The sequence below is a fragment of the Vipera berus genome (assembly GCF_964194415.1).
Source record: "Vipera berus genome assembly, chromosome: 16".
Classification (NCBI taxonomy): Eukaryota; Metazoa; Chordata; class Lepidosauria; order Squamata; family Viperidae; genus Vipera; species Vipera berus.
The window spans coordinates 3,958,015-3,980,056 of NC_138219.1; the positions used below are offsets into that span (position 1 = coordinate 3,958,015).

Below are 22,042 nucleotides of genomic sequence, written 5' to 3' on the forward strand. Positions count from 1 at the left end.
TCACCGGGAGACGGTGAGTTCTAGTTCTGCCTTAGGCATGAAGGCCAATTAGGTGACTTTGGGCCAATCACCAGGAGACGGTGCGTTCTAGTCCTGAATTAGACAGGAAAGCCAATTGGGTGACTGGGCCAATCACCGGGAGATGGTGAGTTCTAGTCCCGCCTTAGGCATGATCTCCTTTTGTGACCTGACAAGCAAAGTCAATGGGGAAGCAGGATTCACTTAGCAACTTAGCAATTGCAGCGATTCACTAAGCAACTGGCAGGAAAGGTCGTACAACGGGGCAAATTCTCTTCACAAATGTTTCACTTGGCAACAGAAATGTTGGGGTCATAACTTGAGGGCTCCCTCTTGATTTTCACTTTTTTTTTTCTTCGCAGTTTTGGGAGCGGGTTCTTTCAAATTTGGCTTTAGATTTCGAAAAAGGAACCTTTCTTTTAAAAAAAAACCAGACGCACCTACAAACGGGAGAAGCAGTTTTCCTTGACTTTATTGGGGGGGTGGGGGTGGCTGAGGGGGTGGGGGGTGGCAGAGAGGCGCCGTCCTGCACTGGCTTGCAAGCGAGAAGAAGGTTGCTGGGCCCGAAGACTGCAACTCCCAGGGAGCTCAGCGGCAAAGGCAGGAAGCACGTGAGGCCCAGGGGGCGGGGCCTCGGCCGGGCGTCCGAGGCAAGCCGAGCGCTGACGTCCTCTTCCGTTCTGCTGGCAGCTGCAGGAGCGAAGGTGGGAGGGTGGGGGGCTGCGCGGTCCAGCGGTTTGTTAATGGGGAGGGGGCTGTTGGGAGGGGAGGGGGCATTGCGGGGAGGGGAAAGATTCTAGCCAGGTCCTGTTTGGGGAGCGGGGCAACTTTCTGGGGTCCCTGCCAAAGAAGACCCCCGCCCCCTCCAAAGAAAGAGCCTTGAAAATTGGAAGGGGGGGTCCAAGCGGGGAAAATCGTGGTGGTGGTGGTGGGGGGCGCTGCATAAATTGCCCTTCCCGCGCTTCCACCTTTTCTCCTTGGTTCCCAGCCTCAGGGCAGGTTGGGTAAGGCTACAGTTCCCATCATCCCCAGCCAGACGCTACCCTCCTTTGATTCTCCCTCCCCCCGGCCTCGCACACCAGGCACCCTCTAGTTGGGTAGGACTACAGTTCCCATCATCCCCAGCCAGAAGCTAACCCCCCCCAACAGCTACCCTTCCCCCTCCCCACCTTGCACATCAGGTACCCTCTGGTTGGGTAGGACTACAGTTCCCATCAGAAGCTACCCCAAGAGCTACCCTCCTCCTGCCCCCCTTGCACACCAGGCACCCTCTGGTCGGGTAGGACTGCAGTTCCCATCATCCCCAGCCAGAAGCTACCCCAAGAGCTATCCTCCTTTCTCTCCCCCCCCCCCCCCGCCTTGCACACCAGGCACCGTCTGGTTGGGTAGGACTACAGTTCTCATCATCCCCAGCCAGAAGATACCCCAAGAGCTACCCTCCTTGCCCCCCCACCCCCACCCCCCGCCGCCTTGCACACCAGGCACCCTCTGGTTGGGTAGGACTAAAGATCCCATCATCCCCAACCAGAAGCTACCCTAAGAGCTTTTCAAGGTGGGGGGTGGGGGAAGAGAAGGAGGTGGGCCATTCCTTGATTTTTTTTTTCTTAATATTCTCCCTTCCAAAAGTCTCCAGCACATAATTGCGGTTAAGGCAGAAGCTGACAGCGTGATTTATTTTTATTTTTATTTTTTTTTTTAAAAATTAAAATTGGCAATGGCACTTCCCAAGCTTAGGCATTTTCCTTCTGTCTTTGTCCACTTTCATGTTACGCTTTCAAGTTAAACGCTGATGACCACTGGATTCTACCTGGAGTATGTAATAAAGAGCATGGGCTGACTTTTTCTAGGATTTTTTTCCCTTTCTTTTCAATTTCCAAGTCCAGTTAAGGCCCTGAGATCTTATGATTGTGTCTCATTCAAGCACTATCTGGACTTTCCGAGATCAGCCAAGAATGGTTTAAACCAACAATGGTTTAAGAATTGACGCTTGTATAGAAGTAAAATCTCTCTCCCCCCATTCAGTCTAATTCTTAGAGTCTACTTGGACAAATCTCCAAAGTTTCCTTGCCAGCTTTTTTCCGGAGGTAGTTTGCCATTGCCTATATCCTAGGGCTGAGAGAAAGTGACTGGCCCAAGGCCACCCCGCTGGCTTAGTGCCTAAGACTGGACTAGAACTCAGGGTTTCTAGCTTGATGCCTTAAATGCTGCCCCAAACTGACTTTCCAAAGGTCTCTCTTAAATTGAGCTTAATCCTATGGATAGATCCTGTAGTTTTCTGGCCGCTCATAGAGAAGTGGATTGCAGTTGTGTTCTTCCAGGATGTGTTTTGGATTTGCCAATGCACCCTCGACCCTGGGCTTTCCATGTGGTCTCCCATCTAAGTCCTAGCCAATTCTTGAACCTGCAGCCACCTGCTCTGGCTAAAAGGGACCAACGCGTTGCGGTTTCTCCATAAGATGTCTGACGTCTCAGTCCTGAAACTTTGACGGTGTTTTTCTGCTTTCTCCAAAAATAGACCCCCCTCGTGTTCTTCTTCTTTCCAGATGAAGCTACCGCTGCTGCTCGCTTTTCTGGGGGTCTTCTCTTCCATCCACTGTGAGGAAGGGGCCAGGCTTCTGGCCTCCAAGGCTCTGCTGAACAGATACGCAGTGGAGGGCCGAGACCTCACCTTGCAGTATAACATCTACAATGTGGGTTCCAGGTAATTAACTAACTAACTAACCAGTGGAACCACCTGCCTCCAGAAGTGGTGAATACTCCAACACTGGAAGTTTTTAAGAAGAGACTGGACAGCCATTTGTCTGAAATGGTATAGGGTTTCCTGCCTTAGCAGAGGGTTGGACTAGATGACCTCCAAGGTCCCTTCCAACTTATTATTATTATTATTATTATTATTATTATTATTATTATTATTATTATCATCATCATCATCATCATTATCATTATCATCATCATTATTATTATTATTATTATTATTATTATTATTATTATTATTATTATTATTATTATTATTATTAATTCTGGAGGAGTGAAATGGGTGTCGCCATTTGCTTTTCCCCGAGGGCTGCGGATAGTTCGGCCACACGTATGGGCTACTTTTAAGACGTAACTATATTTCACAATGCAGGTAGTCCTCGCCTTACGACTGTTCAAAATGACAACAAGCTCCCCCCCAAAAAAACCCAAAACCGTGGCAGTGTCCCAGGGCCACGTGATCCCCTTTTGCAACCATCCGACTAAGCAAAGTCCACGGGGGAAGCCAGATTCACTTAACGGCCGTGTGACTCACTTAGCAACTGAGTCACTTCACAATTGGTGGCCAGAAAGGTCGTAAAATGGGGCAAAATTCACCTAACAACTGTCTCACTTAGCCACAGAAATGTTTGAGTTCCATTGCGGTCGTAAGTCAAAGACTAGATGTAAGGCTTTGTTCCTGTTCTTCCCTCTTTCCCTGCTGGGGTGTGTAGCGCCGCCTTAGAAGTTGAATTGTCGGATGATTCCTTCCCTCCGGAAGATTTTGGCATCGTCTCCGGGATGCTCAACGTGAAGTGGGACAGGATTGCACCGTATCCTTTTTCGAAGGGTCTTGATCCGATTGAGGGATTTGCATTTATTTCAGTCTCTTTGGATGCCATCTGACTCTGGGCAGCTCGTAAAAACAGCCAAATATACGAGAGGCACTGCATAATTCAGGGAGGGTGTGCAGCGGCACAAGAGGTGCTGTGCAGGTTGGGGTGGGTGTGGCGATGTGCTGGGGGCGCAGTCAGGGTGGATGTAAGGGGGTGCTTGAGAGTCACCCCTCCCCCAAGACAGAAAGGTGCGTGACAGGTGTCACACAGGATGGGTAAGGTGTGCAAGTTGATTTATATTTCCTATTTCTAAACTACCCATCTCCCTCGAAGAGGAGCTCTGGGCGGTGTACAACATAATATAACCGATAAACAACATGTAGAAATTAACATTAGAAATTAAAAATTAAATTAGGGTTAAAAATGTCAAAAATGATAGAAGCGTGACAAAAACCACGTCGTAAAAACCACGTCATAAGAAGAGCCAAGGTTGCCTACCCCTGGCCTAGCTCTTGCTCACCTGGCAGTTTGGAAGCAGGCAAACGCGACTAGATAAATGGGTACCACTTCAGTGGGGAGGAAATAGTGCTCTGCTATATCTTGCTGGCCGCAAAAGACCGCGGAAATGTCTCGGGACAGCGCAGGCTCACGGCCTTGGAACGGAGATGAGCTTCAACCTCTCAAGTCAGCAACGACGAGCAGAGTAAAATCCACAGGGATGCCCCTCCTTTGCTTTCTGGGAAAGCTGGTAGGGATGGTTGCAAATAGCAAACGTGTCACTTGCAGAGCCTGTGCTGTTCTGTGTGTGGTATTTATAGTGCCTGTTGTATGAAGCTTTTTAGATGTTGATTAGGGTGTGCTGATGGCTGGCTTTTAAGTGGTTGGCCAGCCCTCACCTTCTAAATACTTGATAAGCTGGGGGTAAATCAGCACCCCTGTTGACTGACCAGAGGGCCCGTTTTCCCAAGCTTCAATCATTTCCCTGGCTGTTTTTGTCCCTGCTCGGCCAACAATCGTAGTAGCTGCAAAATTGTGTGTCCTTTCTCATTGCAGTGTGAGGCTCCCAATGAGTTCAAGTCTCCTCATCTGACCTCTCATTCAGAGAGTGCCTTCCGAATTTGGAATGCTCACTGATCAGGTGGTCATCTACCTGTATCTCAAAGTGTTTTTTTTCCCCTGCTGCTTTCACATCTGTGTTTGGCTTCCTTAGCGTTGACTTGCTCAGGGCCAGCAACGTGTCCCACACTGTGGTCCTCAGGCCGCTGAAGGCTGGTTACTTCAACTTCACATCAGCTACAATCACGTACCTGGTGCAGGAGGGGGGACAGGTGGTGGTAAGTCACAGGTGCCTTGGGGTCGGCTGGCGTGCGCTTATGAAATTAGTAGCTTTTTACGCAATATTTATCCGAATATTCCTGAAATTGGTTAAGACGCTGGGCTTCTCAGCTGGAACGCTGGCAGCCCTGGTTCAAGACCTGAGCGCCACGCGATGGGGTGAGCTCCTGTTTCTACTTCCACTCTTGCCAACCTAGCAGTTTGAAAGTATGTAAATGCGAGTAAATAAATTATTGTTGTTAGCTGTGAAGTCGTGTCCGACCCATCGCGACCCTATGGACAACGTTCCTCCAGGCCTTCCTGTCCTCTACCATCTTCTGGAGTCCATTTAAGCTCACGCCTAAAATCCACAAGGATTCCTTTACCGGTCCTAGCCTTTATTTCTGAAACTTGATGTTACAATATTATGATAGTGCAGTATTTGAAGTTACTAATGGCCATTTCTTACCCTCATTCTGTAATTGGTGCATGGAGCTTGGAAAGGGTTATATGCGTGCTCGGTCTTCACCCACAATGCTCTAGGCCAGGGGTCTCCAACCTTGGCGACTTTAAGACTTGTGGACTTCAACTCCCAGAATTCCTCAGCTAGCACGGCTGGCGAGGGAATTCTGGGAGCTGAAGTCCACAAGTCTTAAAAGTTGCCCAGCTTGGAGACCTCTGCTCTAGGAAGCTCATTGGGCTGTTAAGTAAATAGCTGGGTTGATGATTGTTAATCTTATTTTGGATTCCTCCAAAATTTGCATGCTGAATTCACAGAATTTGGGGATGGGTGGGGGTGGTTATTGAATGGGTTTTGCCTGTTCCTAGGCCAGGCATACTAGAATTTTTTGTGTGAAGAGTACACTCCAAAAGGTGCTAAGGTGCCAAACTACATTTCCCAGCAGCCCCAGCCATTGGGACTAAGAGTAAGCGATGCTGGAAGTTGTAGTCCTTCGGCACATATTCTCTGCCTCTCTTAAGCAGGATCTTTCCCAATTCCAGGAATAAGTTTTCCTTTAGCTCTTCTTTGTCCTTGCAAAGGAAAACAGGCTTAATTGGCCTTTCTTTTTTTCTTTTTTTTTCTTTTTTTTTCTTTTTCAAATTATGCCCCACTGTTATCCTAAATCAAGTTGGCAGTAAGCCAACTTATTGGAATTCAGGGTTGTTAACCCGTAGCGTGTTGATGAAGTAATACAAGGGAAGCGGGTCGGTGAGTTTGGGGCACAGGGATCTTGGCCTCTTTGGTCATCTGAGGACAGAGTTTTGGGCTCCTGGCCTCCGGTGTGCCCCACAAATCAAGACACCCCCTCTTATTTTATTTTATTTTATTTTTTTTGGCTAGGTCGGCTTCACCAGTGCCCCAGGGCAAGGAGGCATCTTGGCCCAGCGAGAATTCGACAGGAGGTTTTCCCCACATTTTGTAAGTAATCTCACTCCGACACTGCTAATTTCCGTAGTTGGGAATAACGTGAGTACAGGTAGTCCCCAACTTACGACTGATAAGTTGTCCTGCACTCGCGTGACTGTAGTTTACATTTTTTTGGGGGGGGGCTTTGGGGAAAAAGCTGGTTTCCAGCTAAAAATGCCCCTAGGGACAGTGGATTTTCTTAAACATCATGGTGTTCACCATTGCAGTGGTTCCTGCCCAGAGACGGTTGTAAAGTTGGGCGCAGTCTGTGCGGTGCCCCGTTTAACGACTGGCCTGGCAGACAAGTGCGATTCAGGCTCAATTCCGGTCATAAATCAAAGGATACCTGTAACGTGTGGATGCAGAATGTGGCATCCGCCAGAGAGCGGCTTTTCCCCCTGAGGGCCAAACCAGCCATCCCGGGAGTACCCCAGGATGGTCTGGCCCTGGAACGCACCACGTATTGGCCCAGGTCGTGTTGGCAGGCACCAATAAAGCCTTTTTTATTGCACCGCTACACCACGACAGGCAGCCCCGCAAGAGCTGCTAAAGCTTCAGCCCAAACTTTCCTGAAGGCGGCCGGTGCAACTCAGTCCCCGCAGACTGGATCGGATGGCCACCAGAGACGATGCGCAAGGCGAGGGGGAAGTCTGTGGTTTGTAAGCGAGGCTCCCGGTCCGCAGGGCAGAAGCACCATCCGAAGTCAAAGAAGCGGAGTTGACAAAGGCCAGAGAGGTGCCTGCTCAAAGCAACCCGTGGTTCCCGAGGAAGGCAGCCTCCCCCGGCCACTCATCGCTGCTGCCCCGGTGTTGAACCACTTTCCCCCAGGGCCAGAGGGGCCTGGGACAGCCTCGTCCTACCCCTGGACTCTCCAGCCATTCCAGGGGAGATCTGCCATCCCTGTCGGATGGCCCAGTTCTAATCTCCTCCTCCTCCTCCTCTTCTTCTTCTTCCCCTTCCCCCTCCTCCTCCTCCTCCTCTTCCTCTTCCTCCTCTTCTCCTCCTCCTCCTCTTCTTCTTCTTCCCCTTCCCCCTCCCATTCTCCTCCTCCTCCTCTTCTTCTCCTCCTCCTCCTCCTCCTCCTCCTCCTCCTCTTCTTCTTCCCCTCTTCCTCTTCCTCCTCTTCTCCTCCTCCTCTTCTTCTTCTTCTTCCCCTTCCCCTCCCCTTCTCCTCCTCCTCCTCCTCCTCCTCTTCTTCTCCTCCTCCTCCTCCTCCTCTTCTTCTCTCCTCCTCCTCCTCTTCTTCCCCTCTTCCTCTTCCTCCTCTCCTTCTCCTCCTCCTCCTCTTCTTCTTCTTCTCCCCTTCTCCTCCTCCTCCTCCTCCTCCTCTCCTCCTCCTCCTCCTCCTCCTCTTCTTTTCTTCTTCTTCTTCTTCTTCTCCTCCTCCTCCTCCTCCTCCTCTTCTTCTTCTCCCTCCTCCTCCTCTTCTTCCCCTCTTCCTCTTCCTCCTCTCCTTCTCCTCCTCCTCCTCTTCTTCTTCTTCCCCTTCCCCCTCCCCTTCTCCTCCTCCTCCCCTCCTCCTCTTCCCTCCTCCTCCTCCTCCTCCTCTTCTTCTCCTCCTCCTCCTCCTCCTCTTCTTCTTCTTCTTCTTCTTCTTCTCCTTCTCCTTCTCCTCCCTCCTCCTCCTCCTCTTCTTCTCCACCTCCTCCTCCTCCTCTTTCTTCTTCTTCTTCTTCTTCTTCTTCTTCTTCTCCTTCTCCTTCTCCTCCTCTTCTTCCCCTCTTCCTCTTCCTTCCTCTTCTCCTCCTCCTCTTCTTCTTCTTCTTCCCCTTCCCCCTCCCCTTCTCCTCCTCCTCCTCCTCCTCTTCTTCTTCTCCTCCTCCTCCTCCTCTTCTTCTTCTCCTCCTCCTCCTCCTCCTCCTCTTCTTCCCCTCTTCCTCTTCCTCCTCTTCTTCTCCTCCTCCTCTTCTTCTTCTTCTTCTTCTTCTTCTTCTCCTTCTCCTTCTCCTCTTCTCCTCCTCCTCTTCTTCTTCTTCTTCCCCTTCCCCCTCCCCTTCTCCTCCTCCTCCTCCTCCTCCTCTTCTTCTTCTCCTCCTCCTCCTCCTCCTCCTCTTCTTCTTCTCCTCCTCCTCTTCTTCTTCCCCTCTTCCTCTTCCTCCTCTCCTTCTCCTCCTCCTCCTTCTTCCCCTTCCCCCTCCCCTTCTCCTCCTCCTCCTCCTCCTCCTCCTCTTCTTCTCCTCCTCCTCCTCTTCTTCTTCTTCTTCTTCTTCTCCTTCTTCTCCTCCTCCTCCTCCTCCTCCTCTTCTTCTCCTCCTCCTCCTCTTTTTCTCCTTCTCCTTCTCCTTCTCCTTCTCCTTCTTCTTCTTCTTCTTCTTCTTCTTCTTCTTCTTCTTCTTCCCCTCCCCTTCCTCTGCTGATGCCAGGGTGGGTGGGTGGGTGGGCTGGCCTCCTCAACTTTCCCTCCCGCTGACTCTTTTGCTTCCATCTCTTTGTCAAGCTGGACTGGGCAGCCTTTGGCGTCATGACGCTGCCCTCCATCGGCATCCCGTTGCTGCTGTGGTACTCGAGTAAGCGGAAGTACGACACGGCCAAGAGCAAGAAGAACTGAGCGGCCTTCATGCAGCTGGAGAAGGAAAGGGGGACTCAGCTCATGGGGGGGGTCCTTCTTTGCCAACTGAGACCTTTTTCCGGTTTGAAAGGAGGCGCGGGGTGGGGGGGGGAGGTTGTTTCTCCTCCGAGGCCAGCTCCCACCCCGTTTCTTCTCCTTTTGGAGACCCGCTTTCCTCGATCAAAAAGGATCATGCAAGGAAGAAGCTCTCATCCCTGGTGGAGGAAACATCGGAGCCCTAAAGAGGTCAAAATCCGGAATTGCTTGCTATCTCCCGGAGGGATCCTTCCAGGCTGCCGTGGCAGATTTTTCTTTCTTTCTTTTCTTTTCTTTTTTTTTAAAAAAAAATATATATCTTAAACTCTCCATTGTGTGTTTCGTGGGGTTTCCCCCCCTCCTTCCCTTCCGTCTGCCTGGGATGAACAGCACCTTAAAGAGAAATACATTCTAGGCAAGTGAATATATTGGATATATATTGGATGTAGGTTTAAAATAGAATAAGAAGAATGGAATGGAATGGAATGGAATGGAATAGAATATGCAATGGGAATAAGAATAAGAATAGGAATGAATAGAATAGAATAGAATAGAATAGAATAGAATAGAATAGAATAGAATAGAATAGAATAGAACAGAATAATAGTAAAACAGAATATGAATAGAATAGAATAATAGAACAGAATTAGAATAGAATAGTAAAACAAGAATTAGAATAAAATACAATAGGAGAAAGAATAGAATAGAATTAGAATAGAGCAGAATAATAGTAAAACAGAATAGAATAGAATAATAGAACAGAATTAGAATGGAATAAGAATAGTAAAACAAGAATTAGAATAAAATAGGAGAAAAAGAATAGAATAGAATTAGAATAGAACATAATAGTAAAACAATAAGAATAGAATAATAGAACAGAATTAGACTAGAATAAGAACAGAATAGTAAAACAAGAAAAAGAATAGAATAGGAGAAAAAGAATAGAATAGAATAGAATTAGAATAGAGCAGAATAATAGTAGAACAGAAGTAGAATAGAATAAGAACAGAATAGTAAAACAATAAGAATTAGAATAGGATAGGATAAAAGGAATAGAATAGAATAGAATAGACAGCTGGAAGGGACCTTGGAGGTCATCTAGTCCAACCCCCTGCTCAAGCAGGAGACCCTACACCATTTCGGACATTTCCCACTGTCAAAAGATTTTATTTCTAGGTTGAATCAGTTTCCATCCATTATCCGTTTAAAATAAAAGGAAAAGAAATCTCTTTTCCATCAGTGAAGAATGACCTGGACGAGGGGATAGAAGGGGAACTCGTCAGATTTTCAGAAGACACCAAGTTGGTGGGAGTAAGGTCAAGGTAAGGTAAAGGTAGCACATGCGTGCTAGTCGTTTCCGACTCTAGGGGCCGGTGCTCGTCTCCGTTTCAAAGCCGAAGAGCCAGCGCTTGTCCGAGGACGTCTCCGTGGTCATGTGGCCGGCATGACTAGACGCCAAAGGCGCACGGAACGCTGTTACCTTCCCATCGTAGTGGTCCCTATTTTTCTACTCGCATTTTTACGTGCTTTCGAACTGCTAGGTTGGCAGAAGCTGGGACGAGTAACAGGCGCTCACTCTGTTACGCGGCACTCGGGATTCATCCCGCCAAACTGCCGACCTTCTGATTGACAAGCTCAGCGTCCTAACCCACTGAGCCACCACGTCCCTTTGGTGGGAGTAGCCAACACTTTAGAAAGACGGGTCTACAATCCAGGAGGATCTTGTCCGACTGGGGCCCTGGGCCCTATCTACCAAGATGCAGCTTATTGGTGAGAAAAGTAAGATTCTGCACTTGGGCAGGGAAAATCAAATGCATAAGTACAGCATAGGCCAGGGGTAGGCAACCTTGTCTCTTTTATGACTCGTGGACTTCAACTCCCAGAATTCCTGAGCCAGCATGGCTCAGCTTGAAAACCTCTCCCTTTCCCCTCAGTGTGGCTGGCTCAGGAATTCTGGGAGTTGAAGTCCACGAGTCATAAAAGAACCGAGGTTGCCTACCCCTGGCATAGGCGTTACCCGGCTCGGCAGGAGTAACTGGGAGGGATCCAGGGATCCTAGTGGACAACCACTTAGGTATGAGCCGGCCATGTGGGACAGCTGCCGAAAAAGCCAACACCATCCTAGGCTGCACTAACAGGGATAGTTTCAAGACCACGAGAAGTGCAAATGCCACTTTATATCACGCTGGTCAGATGAGATTTGAAATACCGTGTCCAGTTCTGGTGGCCATGATACAAAAAAAGATACGTGCGCAGAGTAGAGGAACAAAGATGATTAAAGATCTGGAGGCTAAATTGTAGGTTGAACAGTTGAAGGAACTACACACATTCAGTCTGTCATTAAAGAAGGACTAGGGGGGGATAACGATAGTATTTACAATGATGGGAATCAAATGTCAGCCATCAATTCCTTGCCCTACCTACAGGTAGTCCTCAACTTAGCAACAGCTCATTTAGTGACCGTTCAGAGTTGCGTCATTGAAAAAAAGCGACTCGTGACCCTTTTTCATACTTCATGACTGTTGCAGCATCCCCATGATCATGTGATAAAAAAATTCAGACGCTCGCTCGGCAACGGACTCCTATTTATGATGGTTGCAAGGCCCCGGGGTCACGTGACAAGCAAAGTCAGTGGGGGAAGCCAGATTCGCTTAACAACGGGGTTGCTAACTTAGCAACGGCGGTGATTCACGTAATAAACGGCACCATTTTGCCCTCTTCCTAATTGGACTTTCAGGCTATTCGTCACACCCCTACTAAGCTTTTTCAGAACACTGACAGAAAATAACAACAAGAATGGGAAGGGACCTTGGAGGTCATCTAGTCCAACCCCCTGCTCAGGCAGGAAAGAAACCCTATAGGGTTTCCTGCCTGAGCAGGGGGTTGGACTAGATGACCTCCAAGGTCCCTTCCAACTTTATATTATTATTATTATTACCATTTCAGACGAACTCAGAAAAATCTCGTTTTTTCTTTGTTACTTTTTAAAGCAGGGCTCTTCAAACTTGCCAACTTTAAGACTTGTGGACTTCAACTCCCGGAATTCCCCAGCCAGCAAACTTGGCAACTTTTAAGACTTGTGGACTTCAACTCCCAGAATTCCTCAGCCAGCCAGGGCTGACAGAGGAATTCTGGGAGTTGAAGTCCATAAGTCTCAAAGTTGCCAAGTTTGCCTGCTTTAAAGCCATCCGTGCAAAGAGAGTCTCTCTCTCTCTCTCTCTCTCTCTCTCTCTCTCTCTCTTTTTATTAAAGAGTTTTACAAAAACAAAATTTTACAATATATCCCCAAATCCCTCCCACCCCAAACCCACCCACTTCCCCCCCCACTTCCCAGAGCTAAATACAGGATTATAGCTACAATAATCATATTCTAAATAAAAATTATGCATAATATACAATTAACCAAATTCTTATATATCCTCTTTATATGTGCACAATTTGAATCTCTAATTTGCTTTACTAAATTTTGATCTGTAGTTGCGGTGCCAACCTTTTGATCTGACTTCCACCTAGCTTTCAATTGGGTACATTGAAACCAAGAGTAACTTATGTTTTCTTGTCTTCACTCCTCTACTGGTTTAAGTTGCCAATCATTCTTTTTTTTTTTTTAACCCAGCAAAATATCCCTTGCTTTTCTTCCGGGCTCTCTTCGGATTGCTTAAACTCCCACGCGGAAGCGGAGCAGCAGCCGCGGGGGCGGGGCTTCTCGGGAATGGGCGGGGCCTGGGGCAAGTGGGCGGCGCCCTCCGCTTAAGAACTGGGCTACCTGCGTCAAATCTGCTCCGGAGCGACGGTTGGCGTTGCTCGCTCTGCTTACCTGCCTGCCTGCCTGCCGGACCCATAATGCACTCCCGGCTGCCTGTGGCGGCCCCTCTCTGCCTCCTGCTGCTGCTGCTGCCCTGGGCGCTGCCGGCCATCATGCCCGGGGGTCTTTCCCCCCGAGACGTCGCGGATCCCGAAGTGCAGGAAGCCGCCGTCTTCGCCGTGGAGAGATACAACGCGCGCAGCGCAAACGGCCACTATTTCAAGGCGCTGCGCGTTGTGGAGGCGCAGTCCCAGGTGGGGGGGCGATTGGGGTGTGGGTGGGTGGGGGGAAACAGCCTCTTTTTGGAATAGAATAGAATAGGAATTAAAATATAGAGTACAGGTAGAATAGGAATTAGAATATAGAATATACAGTAGAATGAAATAGGAATTAGAATGTAGAATATAGACTACAGAATAGAATAGAATGCAGAATGGAATAGAATAGGAATTAGAATATAGAATACAGATAGAACAGAATAGGAATTAGAATATAGAATATACAGTAGAATGAAATAGGAATTAGAATATAGAATACAGATAGAATAGAATAGGAATTAGAATATAGAATATACAGTAGAATGAAATAGGAATTAGAATGTAGAATATAGACTACAGAATAGAATAGAATGCAGAATGGAATAGAATAGGAATTAGAATATAGAATACAGATAGAACAGAATAGGAATTAGAATATAGAATATACAGTAGAATGAAATAGGAATTAGAATATAGACTACAGATAGAATAGAATAGGAATTAGAATATAGAATATACAGTAGAATGAAATAGGAATTAGAATGTAGAATATAGACTACAGAATAGAATAGAATGCAGAATGGAATAGAATAGGAATTAGAATATAGAATACAGATAGAACAGAATAGGAATTAGAATATAGAATATACAGTAGAATGAAATAGGAATTAGAATATAGACTACAGATAGAATAGAATAGGAATTAGAATATAGAATATACAGTAGAATGAAATAGGAATTAGAATGTAGAATATAGACTACAGAATAGAATAGAATGCAGAATGGAATAGAATAGGAATTAGAATATAGAATACAGGTAGAACAGAATAGGAATTAGAATATAGAACATACAGTAGAATAAAATAGGAATTAGAATATAGACTACAGATAGAATAGGAATTAGAATATAGAATATACAGTAGAATGAAATAGGAATTAGAATATAGACTATAGAATACAGGATAGAATAGAATAGGAATTAGAATATAGAATAGAATAAAATAGGAATTAGAATATAGAATACAGAATAGAATAAAATAGGAATTAGAATGTAGAATATAGAATAGAATAAAATAGGAATTAGAATATAGAATACAGACAGAATAGAATAGGAATTAGAATATGGAATATAGACTACAGAATAGAATAGGAATTAGAATATAGAATACAGAATAGAATAAAATAGGAATTAGAATGTAGAATATAGAATAGAATAAAATAGGAATTAGAATATAGAATACAGACAGAATAGAATAGGAATTAGAATATGGAATATAGACTACAGAATAGAATAGAATACAGAATGGAATACAATTGGAATTAGAATATAGAAGACAGAATAGAATACAATAGGCAGAAAGTTCGTAAAGTGGGACAAAGTTTCCCTTAACCAAGGTCTGACTTAGCAACAGAAATTTTGGGCTCCCTTGTGGTCGTAAGTCGAGGACTACCTGTACTGCAAGTGTGGGTCTGGGGTGGGGCAGTATCGAGGGGGTGGGCAGCCTTGTTGGGTCCTCTGGAATAGCCAATAGTTTAGGAGGTGTTCTATGGAGGGACTGTTATCCTGGATCAAAAGGATTTCTGCTGTTTCTCTCTGAAACAGAAATATTTCCTTTTAAACTGATTTTCCTGTTCCTCTCTCGCCATAAACTGCTATCAATGAAGCTGAACAGGTTCTGGGTTTTTCCCCTGTAATTTATTTAAAGTCACATTACTGTTTGTTTGTTTTGTTTTTTTGTTTTTTTAAATCCAGGTCGTTTCCGGGGTGAAGTATTATCTTAAGATGAAGTTGGTGAAAACAACGTGCAGAAAGACCGTCGGCAAGCCAAAGCTGTACCAAGAGATCCAGAACTGCAGTCTCCCGCCAGAGAATCAGCAGGAGGTGAGATTAGATGCCAAAATATGCATTTAACATGGGACAAAAGCTACCTTGTTTGTAGGTCAGCCGCCCCAACCCCCCACCCTCTGTAAAAACAGATTTAAATTCTTTTCATGGATGGTTTCACTTCAAAACAAACGGGAAGCTGAGCTGTACGAATGAGAATTAACCTAATTGTGTTAAGGATTTTTTTTCCCCTAGAGCCTGAGTAGCTTAAGGGGTCAGTTGTGGGCCAAGAGTGTTGTATGAAGGCAGAGAATTGTGGAGAGCAGCCCCACACACACAGAGTTGTTGGGGCAGCAGGAATTTTGAACTGATCCAGCCCCCACGGGACCTGACTGATCAGGGCCCCCCCAAATCCACTTATGACTTTATACTCTGGCAAAAGTCCAGTATTTGCCATGGTGGTGGGATTGGATTAACCTGGATGGATATTCCAGGGGGTGGGTGGGAATTGTGACTTGGATAAATCAGAAGGTGAATTAAAGCTGTCTCCAGATTTATTATGCCACGTGAATACAACAAGTGGGCATCCTTGGCTCTATATGGTTTTCTGGCAAATTGGTCTACTGTGATTCTTGTACCTTTGGCAGGAAAAACCGAAGGTACAAGTACAGATTGGGCAAAACCTGACTCAAAAACAGTCACGGTGAGGAATCGTAGTGGACGATCGCTTAAACGTGAGCCAGCCGTGTGCGGCAGCAGCCCCCCAAAGCTAATACAATCCTTGGCTGTATAAACAAAGGCATGGAATCAAAATCACGTGGACTATTAGTACCGCTTTATAAAGCCTTAGTAAGGCCACACCTGGAGTACGGCATCCAGTTTTGCTCACCACATTATAAAAAAGATGTTGAGACTCTGGAAAGAGTGCAGAGAAGAGCAACAAAGATGATTAGGGGACTGGAGGCTAAAACATATAAGGAACGGATGCTGGAATTGGGAAGGTCTAGTTTAATGAAGAAAAGGACAAGGGGGGGGGACGTGATAGCAGTCTTCGAATATTTGAGGGGCTGCCCCAAAGAAGAGGGAGTCAAGCTATTCTCCAAAGTGCCTGAAGGCAGAACAGGGAGGAACAGATCGAAACTAATCAAGGAGAGAAGCAACCTGGAACTAAGGAGAAACGTCCTGGCAGTGAGAATAATTAGCCGGTGGAACAACCTGCTTCCAGAAGTTGTGGGTGCTTCATCACTGGAGAATGTTTTTAAGAAGAGATTGGGCAATCATTTGTCTCAAACGGTGTAGGGTTTCCTGCCTGAGCAGAGGGCTGGATTAGAACACAGGTCCCCAACCTTTTAGGCACCAGGCACCGGTTCCAGGGAGGGAGGTTTTTCCGCAGACCGGAGGGTGCGTGGTTTCGTGTGCTGCCTGCATCCGGCGGATGGGGCTTTGCTTCTTTGTGTGGACCGGTTGCCAACATGCCGTGGCCCGGTACTGGTCCACGGACCGGGGGTTGGGGATGCCTGGACTAGAAGACTTCAAAGGTCCCGTCCAGTTTTATTCTGATTAATGACTTCCGGTGGCAGCCAGGCAATCATCCCAGAGCAGCTATTTGGGAAAGGTCTGTGGTTTCTCAATGGGCCAATTGCACAAATATTTTGGCTACTGAGGAATGAGCTTACACTATGAGGCCTAGGGTGGAGCTGAACAATCCCGGATGGATCTCTGTCATCGGTTGATTGACAGACAAAACAAGGCTGGGTGTGGGCACTCAAAGGCAAAGAACGTCGCAAGTTGATCCTTCCTTCGTTTAAAAGATTGCTCATCTTCCATCTGATGACTAGCCTGGTGTCTCATCTCAAAACAATTTTAAACAGGTCACCTGAGACCCAGTAGATTCCCCTTCTTCCCTTTTAGGCCTGCAATGAATTCTAAAAACCTGGCCTGCCTTGGCACCGAAAGGGAGCAGAGGGGGTGAAAAAGGGATTTTGTGTCTCACCTTTCCTTTCGTAACCCTTCTTAAGTTATATTTTATCTAGTTTACATAGCTGCCCATTATGCAAACGACTCTGGGGTTTTTTTGGATTGTTTTTGTTTTGCTACGATTTGTTAGGATTAGGGGTAGGCCTTGGCTTATTCACTGACCGTTCATCCAGGTCGTTATAAAACTATTAAGATGCGCCCTGCAATCTCGAAGCAAATCTAGACGGCACACTAAAGAGCAGAGACATCACTCTGTCAACAAAAGTGCGTATAGTCAAGGCCATGGTCTTCCCAGTTGCAATGTATGGCTGTGAAAGCTGGACCGTAAGAAAGGCTGAGCGCCAAAGAATGGAGGCCTTTGAACTCTGGTGTTGGAGAAGACTCCTGCGAGTCCCTCGGACTGCAAGGCGATCAAACCGGTCAGTCCTAGAGGAGATCCACCCTGACTGCTCTTTAGAAGGCCAGATCCTGAAGTTGAAACTCAGATCCTTTGGCCACCTCATGAGAAGGAAGGACTCACTGGAGAAGAGCCTCATGCTGGGAAAGATTGAGGGCAATAGAAGAAGGGGACGACAGAGAAGGAGGTGGCTGGATGGAGTCACTGAAGCAGGAGGCGTGAGCCTAAAGGGACTCCAGAAGATGGCAGAGGACAGGAAGGCCTGGAGGAACGTGGTCCGTGGGGTTGCGAGGGGTCAGACACGACTTTGCGGCTAACAACAACAACAACAGCAATCTCGCCTTTGCTCAGTTGTGGAGGCTGGCTGCGTTAGGCAATTGTCAAATGTTTTGCTGAAATGCACAGGCTGGCGCTGGCTAATGACCACATTCCTACCAAGTTCTCTGGATTAGGTTGCTTAATAACAATTATCTGTTTGAGGATCTTGCCCAATAAAGCATCAAGCTGACAGGCCTGCAATTTCCTGAGTTTTACTCCAGTTCCTTTTTTGGATGGCAGACAGTCCCCAGTCATTGGGGCTACAGCTTCCTTCACGCTTAATATAGAATAACGGAGTTGGAAGGGACCTCGGGAGGTCATTTAATCCAGCCCCCTGCTCAAGCAGCAGACTCTTTTATGTCATTTCAAATGATTGCCCAGTCTCTTCTTAAAAACAACCTCGGTTGATGAAGCACCCAGAACTTCAGGAGGGGAAGCTGTTGCACTGATTAATTGCTGGCGCTGTCAGGAAATTTCTGCTTAATTCTAGGTTAGATAGGCAGCTCTTCGGATGCTGCCTTCCCAAGAGCTGGAAGGGACCTTGGAGGTCATCTAGTCCAACCCCCTGCTTGAGCGGGAGAGTCTATACCAGTGATGGCGAACCTTTTAGAGACCGAGTGTCCAAACTGCGACCCAAAATCCAATTATGTATCGTCGGGTGCCAGGTGGGCGTGGCCCATTGGGTGGCGTGGCCCATTGGGTGGTTGTGGTTGTGGTGGTAATGGCAGATTGGGTGGGACTAAAAAGTTCAATTCCAACTTTGCGAGATCTTTTTTTCCCCCCGAGAGAAGTTGAAATTGATTGATTGAACCTTTTTTTTCCCCGCACACTGTGGCGGAGGCCTAAAGCGAAAAGTTTTTATAAAAGCCAGCTGAAGGCCTAGGACTGGGGCAACGGCGCGTGTGCCCACCTGTGGCACACGTGCTATAGGTTCGCCATCATGGACTTAGGGTTACCTGTGTTTCCTAGTAAAATACATGGGAAAATCCCATTGGAGGAAAATTCCACTTAGGCTTAGGGTTAGGTCACCATGAACTCATAGAGCAAAATGGACATCGCCAACAAACTCGGAGTTCTTGGGTATGGTTAGGAGGGCACTGACTTTTCTAGGCTGCCCTATCTATGTTTCCTGGTAAAATAGATGGGAAAATCCCATTGGAGGAAAATTCCACTTAGGGTTATATTTATATTTATATTATATATTAATATTTATTAAATTTTTATACCGTCCTTCTCCCGAAGGACTCAGGGCGGTGTACAGGGCAATAAATATTAAATACAAAGTACAAAAGTTAAAAAAGATTAAATAATTATGCCTGATATAATACAATAGTTAAAAGCTATGTTAAAACCCAAACCCAAACTCCGAACCCATCAGACCAGGCTGGCTTGTTCAAATAAATTGGTTTTTAGATCCCGTCGGAAGGAGCGAAGGTCGGGGGCCATCCGGAGCTCAACCGGCAAGCGGTTCCATAGGTCTGGCGCGCCCACAGAGAACGCCCTCCCCCTGGGGGCCACCAATCGACATTCTCTGATCGTAGGCACCCTGAGGAGGCCCACTCTGTGGGAGCGCACTGGACGGAGGGACGTTGATGCTGGCAGCAGGTGCTGCCGTAGGTAATCCGGACCCATGCCTTTATAGGTCATCACCAGCACCTTGAATCTCACCCGGAGGGCAACTGGAAGCCAATGCAGCTCGCGGAGCAGAGGTGTAACATGGGAGTATCGGGAGACCCCCAACACAATTCGCGCGGCTGCATTCTGCACCAGTTGAAGCCTCCGAGTGGTCCTCAACGGCAGCCCCATGTAGAGAGCATTGCAGTAGTCCAAACGAGAGGTCACGAGCGCATGAGTGACCGTACGCAAGGCATCCCGGTCCAGATAGGGCCGCAACTGGCGCACCAGGCGAACCTGGGCAAAGCCCCCCCCTAGTCACAGCTCCTATATGATCTAAGGAGAGCTGTGAATCTAGGAGGACCCCCCAAGTTGCGAGCCCTATCTACGGGGGGTAATAACTCACCCCCCATAGTAAGAGATGGAATAATCTGAATTTCCCGAGATGCCGGCACGTACAGCCACTCAGTCTTGTCAGGGTTGAGCTGAAGCCTGTTCCTCCCCATCCAGACCCGGACTGCCTCCAGGCAACGGGACATCACGTCGAGGGCATCACTGGGGTGGTTTGGGGTTGAAATGAAAAGCTGGTTAGGGTTAGGTCACCATGAACTCATACAGGAAAATGGACTTTGCCAAGAAACTCGGAGCTTTTGGGTATGGTTAGGAGGGCACGTACTTTTCTAGGTTGCCCAATCTATGTTTCCTGGTATGGGAAAATCCCATTGGAGGAAATAGAATAGCCAGCCGACAAACCCAATGTCATAACTGCTAAGCCACGCGGTGGCCTCATTCTATATAAATAGAGAACAAACCCCACTCCCTTCTAGCACTGATGATTTTACCTAGTTGGGTCATGAAACGTCTGCAAGAAAACCAAGCTCAGAGAGTACCAAGGACCCCACAGTTATTCATCCTCCTCCTCCCGACACCATTCCCTTCTAGCACTGATGATGTTACCTAGTTGGGTCATGAAACGTCTGCAAGAAAACCACCAGGCTCTGAGCGCACCAAGGACCCCTCCCTTCAACCCTGAGCTACAAGTAGTCTTTCCATTGAGAGTTGAGATGCCCCCAACCATCGCAAGCACTGATGATCTGGGTTTTTCCTTCTTTTTTCCTTCTCTTTTAGGAACTAACTTGCCAGTTTGAAGTCTGGTCCCGTCCTTGGCTGCAGTCGACATTGTTGACTAAGATGAGCTGTAACTAGTCTGGAAAAGCTGGGATGGACTTACGAGACGACCCCGATACTGGCAAACGGTTCTGTGTGCGTCCAGCCGCCGTTTGAGCTGAATTTACAGCAAGCTTTGCTTTTTCCGTCATGATCCAAATATATATATATATATATATATATATATATATATACCGGTATATATATATATATATATATATATATATATATATATATATATATATATATATATATATATATATATATATATATATATATATATATATATATATATATATATATATATATATATATATATATATATATATATATATATATATACATATACATATACATATACATATACATATACATATACATATACATATACATATACATATATACACGGCCCTTCGCAAATCATGAATAAAATGATTTGCTTAAACCCCAGTTCACGTTTCCCACGAGATACAGCATATGGGGGGGGGTCTTCTGTTCTCTATTTTTCTTTGCTATTGTTTTAGTTATAGGGAAGGCAGATCCATATTTTACTCAATTGGTTGTTAATTAGTCTTAAATAAAGCTGTCAGCGTGATGCTCTGGCTTGTGTTCCTTTCTTATCCAAATCCCATCCGACCTTAATAATTTGACACCCACAACACAGTGGAGGGAGGGAGTAAGGGAAGGGAGGGAGGGAGGGAGAAAAGGAAGGAAGGAGAGATGGGTTGGAAGGGAGGGATGGAGGAAGGAAGGAAGGAAGGAAGATAGTTTGAAAAAAGGAGGGAAGGGAAGAAAGGAAAAAAGAAGGGAGAGGAAGGAAGGAAAATTGGAGGGAAGGGAATGAAGGAAGCAAGGAAAGAAGGAGAGGGAGAAAGAAGAATCGGAGGGGAAGGAAGGAAGGAAGTTGAAAGGGATGGAGGGAGGGAGGGAGGAAGGAAGGAAGGAAAGAGACAGGTTGGAAAGAAAGGAAGGTGGGTGACGTGCAGACAACACATACCTGCCCTTTGCACTCCCATCTGTGTACAGTTCAGGACCTCAGAGACAGAACACAGAACAGAACACAGTGTTCTGGGCAAGATCTGCTTTAATTCCTACATATTTTAATCTTGTGCTTTACATTTTAAATTTTACGTCGCATCGTATGCCTTATTTTAATTCTGACACTTCTGACATGAACAAACAATCTCGTGTGGTCAGAGAACCCGATAAAAAAAGACGAGCTGTTCGGCTTTTGTGAACAATATGGGAGTCTTCAATTTCATTTATTTATTAAATTTATAGGTTGCCCATCTTACTGTCGAGCCTCGTTGGTAGATGTGTCCACATACAAGTAATCCTTGTTTTACAGCCATAATAATCCCCAAATGGCAAAGAATCTTTCTTTCTTTCTTTCTTTCTTTCTTTCTTTCTTTCTTTCTTTCTTTCTTTCTTTCTTTCTTTCTTTCTTTCTTTCTTTCTTTCTTTCTTTCTTTCTTTCTTTCTTTCTTTCTTTCTTTCTTTCTTTCTTTCTTTCTTTTTCTTCCTTCCTTCCTTCCTTCCTTCCTTCCTTCCTTCCTTCCTTCCTTCCTTCCTTCCTTCCTTCCTTCCTTCCTTTCTTTCTTTCTTTCTTTCTTTCTTCCCTCCCTCCCTCCCTCCCTCCCTCCCTCCCTCCCTCCCTCCCTCCCTCCTATATCTCTGAATTTCTTCTAGTAATTATGCCCAACGGCCAAGGCATATTCACTGGCGTAATATGCCAATTGGAGTAGAGTATGGGGGGGGGGGAATCAGTGTTAGTTCTGTAAAAATCTTA

General features: G+C 46.4%; 2 protein-coding genes across 2 annotated transcripts; both read left to right on the forward strand.

Annotated features, from left to right (window-relative positions):
• The first annotated feature begins 609 nt into the window (after window positions 1-609).
• On the forward strand, window positions 610-9,223 carry SSR2 (signal sequence receptor subunit 2). The gene is made up of 6 exons (XM_081340242.1): window positions 610-722; window positions 2,562-2,719; window positions 3,486-3,584; window positions 4,813-4,921; window positions 6,244-6,321; window positions 8,747-9,223. Exons 2-6 carry the CDS (start codon window positions 2,562-2,564, stop codon window positions 8,855-8,857), a joined length of 555 nt encoding a protein of 184 aa, XP_081196368.1. The 5' UTR covers window positions 610-722; the 3' UTR covers window positions 8,858-9,223.
• Window positions 9,224-12,637: 3,414 nt separating this feature from the next.
• On the forward strand, window positions 12,638-20,525 carry LOC308675188 (cystatin-like). The gene is made up of 3 exons (XM_081340243.1): window positions 12,638-12,952; window positions 14,709-14,837; window positions 20,215-20,525. The coding sequence occupies exons 1-3, from the start codon at window positions 12,737-12,739 to the stop codon at window positions 20,290-20,292; spliced, it is 423 nt and encodes a 140-aa protein (XP_081196369.1). The 5' UTR covers window positions 12,638-12,736; the 3' UTR covers window positions 20,293-20,525.
• The last annotated feature ends 1,517 nt before the right edge of the window (window positions 20,526-22,042 follow it).

Bases quoted from the DNA above. Each gene is read 5' to 3' on its own strand.
- SSR2 (XM_081340242.1), top strand. From the start codon at position 2,562: ATGAAGCTACCGCTGCTGCTCGCTTTTCTGGGGGTCTTCTCTTCCATC. The intron at 2,720-3,485 runs GTAATTAACTAA...TGGGGTGTGTAG, and splicing joins ATCTACAATGTGGGTTCCAG to CGCCGCCTTAGAAGTTGAAT. The intron at 3,585-4,812 runs GTATCCTTTTTC...TGACTTGCTCAG, and splicing joins AAGTGGGACAGGATTGCACC to GGCCAGCAACGTGTCCCACA.
- LOC308675188 (XM_081340243.1), top strand. From the start codon at position 12,737: ATGCACTCCCGGCTGCCTGTGGCGGCCCCTCTCTGCCTCCTGCTGCTG. The intron at 12,953-14,708 runs GTGGGGGGGCGA...TTTTAAATCCAG, and splicing joins TTGTGGAGGCGCAGTCCCAG to GTCGTTTCCGGGGTGAAGTA. The intron at 14,838-20,214 runs GTGAGATTAGAT...CTTCTCTTTTAG, and splicing joins CGCCAGAGAATCAGCAGGAG to GAACTAACTTGCCAGTTTGA.